Source organism: Blastomyces gilchristii, assembly GCF_000003855.2.
Source record: "Blastomyces gilchristii SLH14081 genomic scaffold supercont1.3, whole genome shotgun sequence".
Taxonomy (NCBI): Eukaryota; Fungi; Ascomycota; class Eurotiomycetes; order Onygenales; family Ajellomycetaceae; genus Blastomyces; species Blastomyces gilchristii.
Genome location: NW_003101680.1, coordinates 3,274,945 through 3,288,755, shown reverse-complemented (window position 1 = coordinate 3,288,755; position 13,811 = coordinate 3,274,945). Strand labels below are relative to the sequence as shown.

The 13,811-nt window shown below is 39.9% G+C and overlaps 2 protein-coding genes across 4 annotated transcripts; both read right to left on the bottom strand.

Annotated features, from left to right (window-relative positions):
* Positions 1–110: 110 nt before the first annotated feature.
* BDBG_02313 (osomolarity two-component system, phosphorelay intermediate protein YPD1) lies at positions 111–5,614 on the bottom strand. 3 transcript variants are annotated; one of them, XM_031720735.1, is made up of 5 exons: positions 3,996–5,614; positions 3,636–3,742; positions 2,501–3,009; positions 2,172–2,383; positions 111–1,771 (listed from the first exon to the last, which is right to left on the bottom strand). In XM_031720735.1, exons 3-5 carry the CDS (start codon positions 2,588–2,590, stop codon positions 1,513–1,515), a joined length of 561 nt encoding a protein of 186 aa, XP_031577002.1. In that variant the 5' UTR covers positions 2,591–3,009; positions 3,636–3,742; positions 3,996–5,614; the 3' UTR covers positions 111–1,512. The 3 variants fall into 3 exon arrangements, with proteins under 3 accessions (XP_031577002.1, XP_002627642.2, XP_031577003.1); XM_031720736.1 differs by having other exon boundaries at positions 195–1,771; positions 4,462–5,614; XM_002627596.2 differs by lacking the exons at positions 3,636–3,742; positions 3,996–5,614 and having other exon boundaries at positions 120–1,771; positions 2,501–3,237.
* A 4,012-nt stretch (positions 5,615–9,626) lies between these two features.
* On the bottom strand, positions 9,627–12,136 carry BDBG_02312 (serine/threonine protein kinase; the record flags this gene model as incomplete). The annotated part of the gene is made up of 5 exons (XM_002627595.2): positions 9,627–9,870; positions 10,061–10,336; positions 11,137–11,275; positions 11,386–11,390; positions 11,521–12,136. The coding sequence occupies 5 exons, from the start codon at positions 12,134–12,136 to the stop codon at positions 9,707–9,709; spliced, it is 1,200 nt and encodes a 399-aa protein (XP_002627641.2). The 3' UTR covers positions 9,627–9,706.
* Positions 12,137–13,811: the final 1,675 nt, after the last annotated feature.

Genomic DNA, 13,811 nt, shown 5'->3' with positions numbered 1-13,811 from the left:
AACCGGGATAGGATCAAACAAGGGCTGCTACTAGGCTGTATCGGGCTAAACTCCATCGGAATGGATCACGTGATATATATGGGGATGTTGACAGGTTCATACATTATTGTTGTTGAACCTCCTCTGTTGATATTCAAGGCTCTAGTGATTTTCTCCACAGATATGATAAACTACAGAAGAGAAGAAGAATACTATAATTCAACTCTTATAAAAAGTTGCTTCTGATGTAACTAGCTCTTTCTTTATATGAAGTATAAAGAGAATGATTTGATATGAGTGATATTTTCAATATATATCAGACCTCTCTCTCTTTCTCTCTCTACACACATTGTGACCACTGACTTCACCTCTTTATGCCATGTTATAGCTTTCTTTTTTCAGCACATTCTCACTTACTTTATCTCATTCTTTACATTCAATCACTCACTCACACCTCTTACACAAGAATCACAGTGCCAAAGACAAGAAAATATAACAATACGGAAAGAGAAAGAGAAAGAGAAGAAAATGAGTGATGACACAAGAAGTTAAAAAATAAAATAAAATAAAATAAAATAAAAAATAAAATTTGAAAGAGAAAGAAGAAGAAAACAAAAATGAGAAAATAAATCAAAACATCAAAGACAGACTTTTATTTTAATTTTGATTTTGATGATGAGAAGTGATGAAAATGAAATAGATGAATAATGAGGTTGCAAAAGATGCGCGCGGAAGATTTTCTTTTTTGAAAGTATTTATATATACGCGGAACACTGAGGGGGAGGAAAGAGGATGAGAGAAGAGCTGGGGGGGCGGAGAGTGAGACAGGCATATATAACGTGATGTGATTGGGTATGATATAACAGGAACAGGACATGGCTTGCGTGGTATCAAGAAGTTGTATGGAGAAGAAGAGGAAGAGAGAAGGGGGAAGTTAAGTAGGAGATGAAGAGAGGGGGAGAGAGAAGAGAGGAGCGGGAGAGGGGGAGGGGAAGAGAGAAGAGGAGAAAATAGGAGAAAGGGAACTCAAAGGGTACATGAAGATAGATTCTTTTTTTTTTTTTTTTAAATTGAAAAACTGAAAAAAAGAAAAGAATATATATAGAAAACAAAATGGCATGTGTAAAAATATATCAACGCCCCTGAGAGAGAATTCCAGAAGGGAGGGAGAAGGAGAAGAAGAAGAAGAAGAAGAAGAGAAGAAGAGAAGAAATAAAAAAGAAACAATGAGAAGTAATAACAAGAGAATTAATTAACAAATGAAAATAAAAGAAAGACAAGAAAAGAAAAAAAAAAGTAATGAAGACATCACAAGACAATTTAGTCCATTATGTGATTATATTTCCCTCCCTTCCAAACCTCCGCACTTTCTTCTCTCTCAATTAAAAGCATTCTAGTTCCATAGACCAGAAAAGCTCTTCATATCGTTCAGTCCTTCCAAACCATGTAGCCCCATCTCCTTCCACTCTCCGTCCCATGGCCCCTCATTATTATTATAAAAGTAGAGTAGATATCAGACTCCTTTTTTTTTTTTTAAACCTTCTCGCCATAAAACCTTTTCAACCGCACGACGGCATCCTTGTAATCTTTCTCGGTTTCATTCAGCGTCTTCTCGATATTCTTCAGCGAGACTTCCTTATTGGGTTCGGTGACCGTGCCGGACTCGTCCTTGCCCGCTCCGAGGTTCTGGATCTTTTCGCACGCCTCTTTCACTTTTGTGAGGCCTAGCGTTGCCGACGAGCCTTTGAGGAAGTGGCCTAGTTGGTAGATTTTGTAGAGGTCTTTTTCCTTGCTGTTGGTCGTAAAGGAGAAGGAAGGGAAGGGAAAATAGTTAGAAATTAATTTGTTTTTGAAAAAAATGAAATAAAATAAAATAAAATAAAAGCAAAAATAAAAATAATGGAAATTATTAAAGATAAAACAACAATAAAGCAGAAAGAGATAAGGTTTGTACTCAAGTCGGGAAATACATCTGAAAGATGGTTGATTGGTGGAGATCGGCATCATAACGGTTTGAAGGGGAGGAGGTTGGTTGGGGATATGACGTCATAGGAACTTGTTGCGATAGAACAAATGGGGGGACCGCTGGTTTGGGTGCTGTGGTGGTGCTGTGGTGGTGCTGGTGGGGAAAACAAAAAAAGAGGGGCGCACGCGGAAAAATGGGTTTTTATTCCTCAAGGATTGTAACTCACATTGCCTTCTTCATATCCGAAAATGTAGTTTCTGCCTGTTCGAAAAACCCGTATACTAAGTCTCTACTAAATTCACGCTTAAAGTCTTCATCCATCTCGAGAATTTGCTCGAAGGTTGTTTCTTCGATGTGGTCACCCAGTGAGGCTAGATCGGGCACTTTGTCGTTGGCGGTTTGCTGCGGTGGCTGCTGCGGTGGCTGCGGCTGCTGCGGCTATATGTGCGGGGGGTGGTTGGTTAGAGATATGTATATGCGATCCCCAAGGGCAGGAAAACAGTGAAAATTCAAAGGAAGTAAGTAATGAGGTCTGAGTAATCTGATTTGACATACCACCTGTGCCGTCGCTGAAGGCGTCATGTTCGAGAAGGAGGGGGGGTTTAGTCGAACGGACGAAGGGGTCTGATAGGCCAAATATGGCATTTATTTGTTTATCAAGGACTTCGCCTGATACACAGATATAAAAAAAAGAAAAGGTTTTATCTAGGAACAGTGAGCTTCTTGGGAGCCCACCGCGGAAAGAAGGCCCTCACGGAGGGGAAACCGGATGTGAAAATTATATTGCGACCGCAGAATACCGCAGGTATAATAGTTTTTCCTATTCCAGCATTTAAAAGTTCGACTGTGATCGAGCAGATTAGGTAGCGTGGGCGAGGACCAGCGCGTTATTGGGATTCGATTAGGAAACGGAGGTGCAAGGGAAGGGCGTGGTGTGAAATGTTGACGAGAACTAGCTCCGTCGAAAAATAGCTTTTGTAGGAGGATAGGGATGCAAGGTTGAGTAAGTTGGGAGCCGAGGAGGAAGTCGAGAGTGGACAGTGTTCTTTTCTGGGTTTCGTGTTCTTTGTAATGTAGCAAGTAAAGGGTCAGCCATCGAGAAATAATAATAGGTAAATAATAGTTCGCTTGGAAAAAGGAAGAAGTTTAGAAAAATGACGAAACAATATTAATGTGATTGAATTTTCGTGGCGAAAGCACAGCCCAGGAGGGGCAAGACGAAGGAAGCAGTCTAGAATTCCCTCCCCCCCCCGCGCCAAAAACTCCCTCCGAGAGCGATTCGATCGATCGCCCAAACAGCTCTATCTCACACACACCCACACACACACACACACACACAAATCTCTCTCTCTCTCTCTCTCTCTGCCAATATTCATCCTTTTCCACCACCAAAAACAAACAAACAACAACAACAACATCCTCCTCTTTTTTTTTTTTTTTTTTTTTTTTTTTTTTTTTGCTTTTTGCTTTTTGTTTTTATACAAGTCACCCAGAATATATCTATCCCTGTTTCATTTTTGTAACTCCGACAGGCGGTTTCTTGGTTGTGCTAGAACAACGCCGAATGCCCACAACGAACCCCGATGCCCCCCTCTTCTATATAGTAGAAAGGGAGGTGGGAAAAAGGAGAGAAGAATGATAAAGAAAAATGGAAAAGGGGAAAGGGAAAAGGGAAACCGAGAGGACTAACTTTACCTGCAGCAACCAGTTTCCAGGCTTTTTCTCTGGCAGTTTTAAAGCCGGAGCAAGCGCCAAGCTGGGCAGCAAATTCCAAGGGCAAAAAATATAAAGGTCACACTATATATGTATAAATATTTCCGTGAGCCCACATCCGCAACATATGATATATGTATAATATATATATATATATATATGTATATGTATAAACCTCTTCCAAAAAAGGCGGATTTTTGTTTCTTCTTTCTTTTTTTCGGTGCAGTGAATAGATCTAATCAATGACGGCTGGTTTGTGAGGTGGGGAGGAGAGGAGCTTTGGTGTGGTGCATTGAGAGAGAGAAATGTCCGGGTGGGTGATTGTATTGTGACGAACCCTGAAGAATGATGATGCTGATGACGCTGGTGATGCTGGTGATGCTTGGATGTTTGATATATATAAGAATGTGTGGTAAGGACAGGGGAGGAGGAAACGGAGTTGAACGACGGGCGCGGGGGATGGGCGGGACAGAACGGGCTTGAAGCTAGGTCATCTTAGAGCGAAGCTCAGGTCCTGGCGAGGTGTTGATCTGGCGCGGAATAAAAAACATAAAAATAAAAAGATAAAAAAATAAAAAAGTGAATACAGAACCAAGGCTAAACAAGACTTACTACAGCTGTAGGGAATGGCGGGAGAGAAGCACTCCGTGTAATTGAAGGAAGAGAAAGAGAGAGAGAGAGAGAGAGAGAGAGAGAGACGGAGACGGAGACGGAGAAGAAAAAACAAATAAATTGGAAATAAATATAAATCAATCAATAATAAGAGGGGAGAGAAAGAGAAGCTGAGTTTGTATGAAACCCACCTGATTCAGCCCTTTTTTCTTTTACACCAGAGCTCACCAACAGAGTAACTAACTAAAGAAGAGAGAAGGGGAGATTGAGAGACAGAAGAAGCAAGAAGCAAGAGTAGTTAGATAGAGAAAAGGGAAAAGAAGGAGTCGCAGTCTATTACGGGGAAATTTGGAATTTTCGAGCGTCTGAAGATACTGGCGGCGGCGGCAGCACACAAGAAATGAGGGGTGTGTTGTGGCGCTTATAGCAGCAGCAGCAGCAGCAGCCCCCGGTCTAAGAAAAGGTGGAATATGCAATGCAATGCTAACTTTGCTAACACGCTGCGGACTGGACTGCACTGGACTGTTACCTCTACTTATTATTATCTCTTTCTCTGGTGTCCTGCTTGCGATTGTTATGCTGTCCCCGTTCGTTCCCTTTGTTATTTTTTATTTTGGTTTGTTCTGGCGGCTAGGAGATGTTGTTTATCCCCGTAGATTGGGAACCGGGTTGTCGGTTTTTTTTTTTTTTTCACACACAATGCCCCGCGGGGAAAAAGCAAAAAAAAGCAAAAGGAAAGTAGGATAGACAGATAGTAGTAAGTCAGTCAGCACATGGCCCGAGGGGTTGGTTGGTTGGGTGGGAGCAAGAAGAAGAAGAGATAAAAAATATAATAAAATAAAACGGCGAAGTGTGTGGAAAAAAGGAAAAAAAAAGGACGGTGGGGATAGAAAGAACAGAACACTCTCTTTCAAATAAAAACACAACATCATCTCCACGCAATAGTAATGAGTGTAGGCGACCACCGTCACGCTGGGTTCTAAACTTCCCCCCCTTATACTTCTTCGGAGGCATTTATTTCCCTTCTTTCTTTCTTTCTTTCTTTCTTTCTTTCCGTATAATTATTTGTTAATTTTTCGAAGGGAGAATCGTCTTCTGAAGAATTCTATTGTTGACGGGAGCGAATGAATCAATTGATTCTCTCTCCTATAACTACCTACCTACTATCTACCTACGAAAAAGAAAAGTACAATGTACATGTACAGTACATTACATGCACATACAACTACAAGGCCCAGACCCCCTCTAGCAGGTAAACGGTGCAGTATATCCACCACAGGAAAACTCCAGACATAAACGGCCACCCCTATTTCTTGGTCGATAGATAAACTAACAGTAACAGGGGGGGAGGGGGGAGGGGAGAATATATGTAATGGCTCTTAGCTAAGTAAAGCCGCTTACAGCCTCGGGGATACATTTTATACCGGGGGAGTCCTCCGGTACATAAGTTCGAAGTTCGAGGACACTAATAAAACTAAGCCCATGATAAGGCGGGGGTGGGGGGATGGGATGGAGAGAGAGAGAGCTGCTCTCTGACCTTTCCTGTCGTTGTAAAAGCATCGCTGAGTTAGAATTGATATGTTTGATTGATTGGCCCTTCTGTGAAGGTTTCCGAGGTTTGCCTTTGACAACCTTAAAACTATATTTTTTATTAACTAACTTATTTTTGATTATAAATTGAAACCCCATCATGTACTGTAAGTTACAAGGAAACCAGCACCTGAATTGCCCGCGGGCAATGCGAAATGAGAAAAAGAAAATGGAGAGGAAAGGAAAATGAAGAAAAATGAACATATTAACATAACTATCAAGAAAAGAAGTTCTCTTTCTCTTACCGCCTCTCTCTCTTTCTCCCTCTCCCCTCCCTCCTTCAAAAATCCATGCGGGCCAACTAGTTAGTTATTAGTTAACTCGATGTTCAATCTGAATAACTAAGTTAGTTAATCCACCCACTGACGTAACAGGAGCATGCATGCACAGCGCCGATCACCAGCTCATCGCCGCTGCTGCTTACTTCCACTAACATAGTTAGTAGTAGTTGCTATGACATTCCACGTTCTCGCCAGATGCTAGTAAATAATAATAACCGTGCCATGCTTACTCACTCTCTGTAGTGAGTGCGCCACAGCATACAGAAAACCACACTGTAAAGAAAATATTTTCAATATCTTCATTCTTCATCTTCAAATAATCATTATTAATTATAACCATGTCTAAATCTTCTAATTACACTGAGAAGCAGTTGTAAAGAGCTGTTAACACATATAAAAGTAATTCAAAATTAAAAATCACATCTCTGTCATGAGAATTCAAAGTCTTATATATCATCTTATATAAGAGAATCAATAGAAAGAAATCAAGAACTATGAGAATTTCACTGAATTGAGTATTGAATGACAGTCAGAAAGAGATAATTAAGATATAAATTCATCAATTGAACATTAATTTTTACTCACTTATTATCAAGTATATCAAAGCTGCTATGAACTGTATATTAAGACAGTATTATACAGATTCAGAGACTGCATCTTTCACAGTAAGTAAGATATGAATATATTAATTTATCAAACATCTATCAGATTATAAATAAGTCAAGTAAAAACTCATAAATTTAAAATAAGTATCTTATAAGAATATAAGCTTCATTATTAACTAATTTAATTAATATAAAGCTGTCTTCAATTAATATCAATTTTTTCACTGTAATATCTACAACTTTAATAAGATTGAATTTTAAGAAGAAGAAGAATGCAGATAGTGAGTTATAATCATCTTTAAAGATATAAATTTTATTATATAGTTATTATACTTCTGTAGATTAATAACAGTGATGAAGTATATTAGTACAGATAATATAGTATTAAATTCATTAATTATAATAAAATTAAAGATTTATTTAGAGAATTAATATACATACTTTAACTTATCTAATAACTATGCTATCACTGCATCTGAGTCTGACTTTATAAATAATGAGATTGAATTTGAATGAATCAAGCAGTTTAATAAAATGATAAAAAAGCATTAAATAGATAGTTATTAACTACTATTAATAAATAATCATAATTCTTATTTTATAGAAGAATTCATTTAATACTGTAATCTTTATAAGATTATTCTATTCAGATTCTTATCTTATATAAGTTATATTCTATAATCTCTTGATAATATATCTTTTCAGCAGTATAAGTATTATTATATAAAGACAGTTAATAAAACTATCTGCTACAGATATAAGCAGTATAATGATAGATAATTTCTTACTAATCTGAAGAGTATCTGACTGTAAGCATTTAAATCTAGTACTGTAAGAGCTGACTTTATCAACTGTAAAATGTATTCAGTTAATTATAATATAATTCTCAATTGATTGAGACCTTTTATCATTGATAATACTTCAGATCTCAATATATACAATGATGATAATAATATATATAATTACTTTATTCTGTCATCTGCAGATTGACTGTTAACTGTTTTCTTATAATTAATCTTCTCAGAGACAGTTATAAAACTATATTATTAAATTAATACAGTAGTCAAGATCTTAGAAGATGTGAAGAATACTCTTATATCTGATTTGATAAAACAGTTGAACAAGATCTTTAAGAGTAGCATAATTCAGATGAAATTGAATATATACTGTGAGAGTGAACTTGCAGATTATTATTAAGTAAATAGATATCAGATCATCAAATTCTTTCACAGATAGATACAAGTAAATGAAGTTCTCACTATTAAGAATATCAATTACAAGATTATGACTTATAGAGTAGATGAGATGAAAAAGACATTTAATAAGACTCTTTAATTGATTGAAATCAAATCTATAAAATCTACAGTCACTCAATTATAACAAGATAATTCTATAGAATCTCAACTTACAGTGAATTCTACACCTTCTAATGAGTATATAGATAATCTTTATATTATAGATAGATGTGATGATGATTATTAATTAATTTTTGAAGATTACTATATTCAAAATATTTTCTTTACAGTGTGGTTTTCCATACGCTGTGGCGCACTCATTACAGAGAGTGAGTAAGCATGGCACGGTTAGTGGGATAGTGGCAAGTAGCAGTGTTGCCTGCCCAAACAAGGGTTCACACATATATATATATATATACACGCACACCCACACATGAGGGAGAGAGGAATCAAAAAAAAAAAAAAAGAAAAGAAAAGAAAAAGAAAAAGAAAAGATTAGCAGAAATTGATGAGGTAACTATGTATGAGAATGAAGAAAGAATAACTAAGTTACTTGCGCTGACTCTCTCTCTTCAATGGAGAAAAGAGGGTGAGTAAGTCAGGTTTCTTCAAACATTGATATTGCGTCTTATGAGGGAAAAAGAGAGCGAAGCAAATATAGAAAAAGTTAGAAGGGATCAAAAAAAAAAGGCTTCATTTATAAAATAACAGCTCTCTAAGTGCTGCAAGATCAATAATGCAGATGCACAGTATAGTATGCCTTCTTACAGCAGATATATCCAGCTACCTCTAAAAGCCATCAAAAGATTTGGACTCGATGATATTCCTGTTTACAACTAGGTCCGGATTCGCCCTGAAGGCAGGCTGCTTTAAATCCCCACCTACCCCCCTGAATTGGAGAGGTTGGGAAAGAAAGGTGAAGCCAGGTGAAGGCAGAGTGAAGGCAAGAGTGAAGAGGAAGAGAGCCATTTGATTTCTGTGTGCTTAGTTCATCATTCTAATTACAATGCAAGGACTTGGCAACTTTGTAGCTCATTATTTTGAGTCAAATCTCAGAAGCTGAAAAGAGTTGATTGATCTTCCTGGCACACAAAAGAGTGCGATTACATGTTCAACATGTTTTGTTGCTACTATGCATTATTATTATTATTACTATTTATTCTTCCATTATACTCATATGCAAGCAGAGCTTATGATGAGTCCTTGCATGATGTTAAATACAGGCCAAGTGTTTGATTATACAGGAGGAAATACAGGTGTTGAGACTGCCCGACAGCACAGTCCGTCAGGCCTGGCTCATTCATTTGCATTCCCTAGTTGAAGACCATTATTGGCGTGCTTAGTTTATCCGGTCTACATTAGGTTTATCGTCTCGTAGAGATTTCATCTCCCCCTTCTTTGTATTCAGGCTCTTCTCGAGCCCTAGACTTCATAGACAATATACAATACAATCTACACTCTTTTAGTTGATCATTCCGATCATTGTACACATCACATCATACAACAAGATTTCATCGAACAGCCATATTCTGAGTCTTAACAATCGTTTTATGACAATCTTTGTGAGGATGGAGCTCAAATAGACTGTTTTTGTCAAGAAACAGCTCTTGTTTTATGACAATTGTTGTTGTCTTTATGACAGTCAACGGGCCACTTCTAACCATAGCACTTTTACAGCAATTGCATGATAATCTCCCATATTGGACATTGACAGCGATATTCCAGCTAGATGACCTCAGCCTCAAGTCTGAGAATCTCCTCTTTTCTCCTGCTCAGTTCTGCACGGTGCTTGGTTTCTAGCTCGGTGTTCCGCTCCTTCAGGTGCCGCACTTCTCCTTCCAGCGCCCTGACCTTCGCGGACCCTGCTTCAAATACTGTGTGAATTTCGCCTATCCCAATACCAGCCAATACCAGCACATAACAAGGCCCGGCTGGGAGAAAAATCTTCCCAGGGCTGTTTCAAGTTGGGTATTTTGCATTTCTTCAGTGGCCGTGATGTCGTGGATCAGGGAGCGCTAGGTCATCGAACAGAGCCTCATACTCTGGGAAGCTATACCCAACGACCGAAGAAGAGGTCACTGGATTGCATATCAGGATGCGGGATACTGCCCCGGCTGCTAACCAGGACCGGGGGCGCTTGGGTTATGTTTAGAAGTGAAAAGGAAGACGGTCCTGGAGGGGGAGGGGGCCCTCTATTTATACCAAGGGATTGGGGGCAGTCGCAGGGTGTTTGTCTCGGGCTGCTCTCCAGCACATCGCTGTCAATGTCCAATATGTTATACCATCCCTTCAGAGTGGAAAACCCTCCTGTGCGGATATAGGTTTTGCCCAGGATGCATCCCTCCTGATGCAGACCTGTGCATTATGTTGTCGAGATATCACTGGCTATATCAAGAGTTATTAGATAGGAAATGCTTTGGCTATAGTGCTAGTATGAATATAGCCCGGCAACTTGTTGTGTTTTGGGTGTTTGGTAATGTGCTGTTAAACTGCACTCTACAGGTATTGAAGCACGGCGCAGCAGCGAACGAAGTCCGGAGACGAAATCTGAAAATAGAACTCATGCAGTACTAGCATCCTCTCCACAGCTGTCGCAAGGCGAATCATGGTGAGGAGACAAGAGGGGTAGGTATCGTTCGGGTTGTGGTTGCGCACAGTAGAAGAGGAGAAGGCATCGCAGTGCCATGGGCTAGTAGCTCGGTTTCTCCGGTGATATACGGTGCCCCCCTGAGGAGAAAGATGAGGACACTATCAAGCAAGGCTCCCCTCACCTGCCTACCAAGGGCCCTTAATGAGCCGCTAGGAGAAGCCACCTTATGGTTGATCATGATATCCCTTTCATGTATATGGATTAACATTATGTCACGCCCTCTGGGGCTGCAAATGCCATCGTGACAGCGGCGGGTTCAGCTATACGCGTCTCCCTCATTTGATTAAGACTTGTCGTCCTAAGGAGTCGCACAAGTCATAGTAGAGGTTTCGTGAGATATGCCCATTCGTTGCGACTAAATGCCTCCGTGATATCCTCGGTCCTTTTGTTTGTAACGGTTCGACTATGCCAACTAGTGTAAGTCGCTCCGACCTTTTGCTTTGTGATTCCTGATGGCTCCATTGGTTTGGAAGGTGGTTCTCTTGAAATTCACCTAGTGAAAGACCAGCCATTGTTCGGATTTCAGCGCACTCTTGCGTTGTTTCATTCTGTAGTTCACCATAAGCACGGCCGGGAAAGATGGATAGAGGTGATAGCTGAGCCGGCGCCACAGCAGCCAGTCGCCGAAATTTATGAGCTGCGGGCTATCTTCAAAAGGGCAAAGATCGCGGAAGCGTGTGCCACCAGTGAAGCTTTGAATAATGAAACAGATACAGCTTGAAAATATGAGCTCAGAACGTGATTCTTATCTCACACGACCTATAGGAGAAGAACATGTCAGCAAACCACCATTTCAAATGAAGAGGCAAGGAGGTGCACTGATGGATGTCTTTCAACAGGTGTGAAGTAGTAGAGTATTCTCCGCGCCAACACTTATTCATCACAGTACCTAATGGCCACCTAGAAACATCGGGAAATTTCCCCACCGTATAAAGCTTAATAGCTTCATGATCTTCTAAATCTTTATAGGGTGCTTCATATGTAATCAAAAAATAAACCACACTGCCAAACACAAAGAAGTCATTCTGAAGGGAAACTTTATATTCTTTATAATTCTCCCAGCTGGGCGGGCGGTATCTAGCTGTATTTGTCACTGTAGACACCTTCACCCCATCTATACAGCACGAGGCAAAGTCGGCAAGGACGATGTCGAAGGTATCGGTAACAAGGATATTAGGTGTTCGCAGGTCACAGTGGATGATGCCCTTGCTGTGCATGAAGACCAGCGCTTCAGCGATCTGTTCCGCCCATTTGAGATATGGTAGTTCTCCGTGCATTGTTGTCATTATCTTGTCGATGCAGCCGTTCCGGTAGTATTCCAGCTCGCACCCGACGTTGTTAAAGCGACCGTAGTAGTGGGCTATCCGTGGATGTCGACCCAGCAGCTCATAGGCTCGTTGTTCACAGCGCAGGTCATCTTCAAAGCCGGGGAAAGGGCACTTGAGAATAGTAGGTTTTTCGATCTTAAAGATACCGCTGCTTGCACCATATGTGATTTGTTCCATGATGATTGACAGTTGGTTTGATTTCCATTTTGTCGTCCTGATGCTGATGACTCAGCAAGAAACCGTTAGTTAATAACGTAGCGAGCGCAACACCAAAATCCTCTACCAGCTCATTAACGAACGCCCACCATTCAACGCGTAATTATGCCACCAATTCGCAAGAAAAATAAGAGAAATTCTCTAGAGAGAGAGGGAAGAATAGAGCCTGCAATTAATGCTCTTAAAAATCGAGAAATTATGACAATTCGCGGAAGCTGCATGTCTATATAATGTGTCATATTCTACTTTATCCTATCGACGCAATGGTCGACCTGCACGGGTGAATTTACGTGCAAATTCACACAAAAATTGACTCAGACTGAAGAGGATATGCTAGTTCAATGGGTCCTAAATCTAGATAAATGAGGATTACTGCCCCCAGCCGGCTTTTGTTGAGAATATGGCTAATCATCTTCTCTCTACGCGATCACCGGCAATCTCTCCTCCACCAGTTGGCAAGAACTGGGTCTCAAACCTAATAAAGTGCTGTACAGAGCTTCAATGCTGTTATTCAAGATGTTACAATCACGAGCGGGCGAAATGTGAAGAAGATATTAGAGTTATTTGGGAGTGGTTTAAGACTTTGGAGGATACTCTTACTCAATATGAGATTACTCTTGAAGATATCTACAACTTTGATGAGACTGGATTTGCAATGGGGCTCTGTGCAATGACAAAGATTATTACTAGTGCGGAGCACTATGGACGAGCAAAGCTACTACATATTGAGTCAGTCAACGCGTCAGGCTGGGCTCTTCCTCTGTACATCATTCTCAAAGGTCAGAACACCCAGGAAGCTGGTAGTAGGTCCTGGTGAGACTCACATCAAGAAATGTATGAGATCAGACCAAATGAGACCAAACATGAAATTCATGGTCCCACTGGCCAGTCTAGCTTCGCTTCGCTCCGCAAATTATTCTCAACGATGACATGGCCGCCGCCGCCAGTTCTCGTCTCGTATTTATCACGTAGTTATGGTACGGTACGGTACGGAGGGTGGACATCTTGCTTTAGTATAATAATAACAAAGTAATTCCTATCAAACACCCCACAAAACCTTTCTCCATATTTATTTTTATTTTTGAAGAGGAAAGTCTTTTTCTTTTGTCTTATTCCTTTCTCTTCATGAGCAAGTTTTAAAGAACATTCTACCTGTTGGTCTTCTCTTATTTCAAACTATCTTCACAGAGAAGTTTGCATTACTATGAACTTTCTAAGAACATTATTATTGAGAAGATGCATGTAAGCTGACACACAACTTTCAAAGATTTATACTTTTGATAAAATATCATCATTACTGCCTTCACAAGGGAAAACAGAAAAAAAAAAAAAAAAACGGCGGAAATAGAAAACCAGCCCAGCCTTAGTCAAGGCCCGGACAGACTCATTCATCACCGCCGCCCTAGACCTGTAATAAGAGAATAAATAATACGAAACGCATTGCTGTGAGGTGAGGCGGCTCTCTTCATTTCTCCATCATTCTGTAAAATTCCACCATCCCAGTTGATGTTTGAATCATTATTCAATCATAATTGGGAGGGGAAAGAAAAACTGAGAGAGGAAAGAAAAAATGAGAGAGGAAAAAATGTTTCTGTATGAGTTGGGTTGCATTTCTCTAGCTCTCTTCATATTTTTC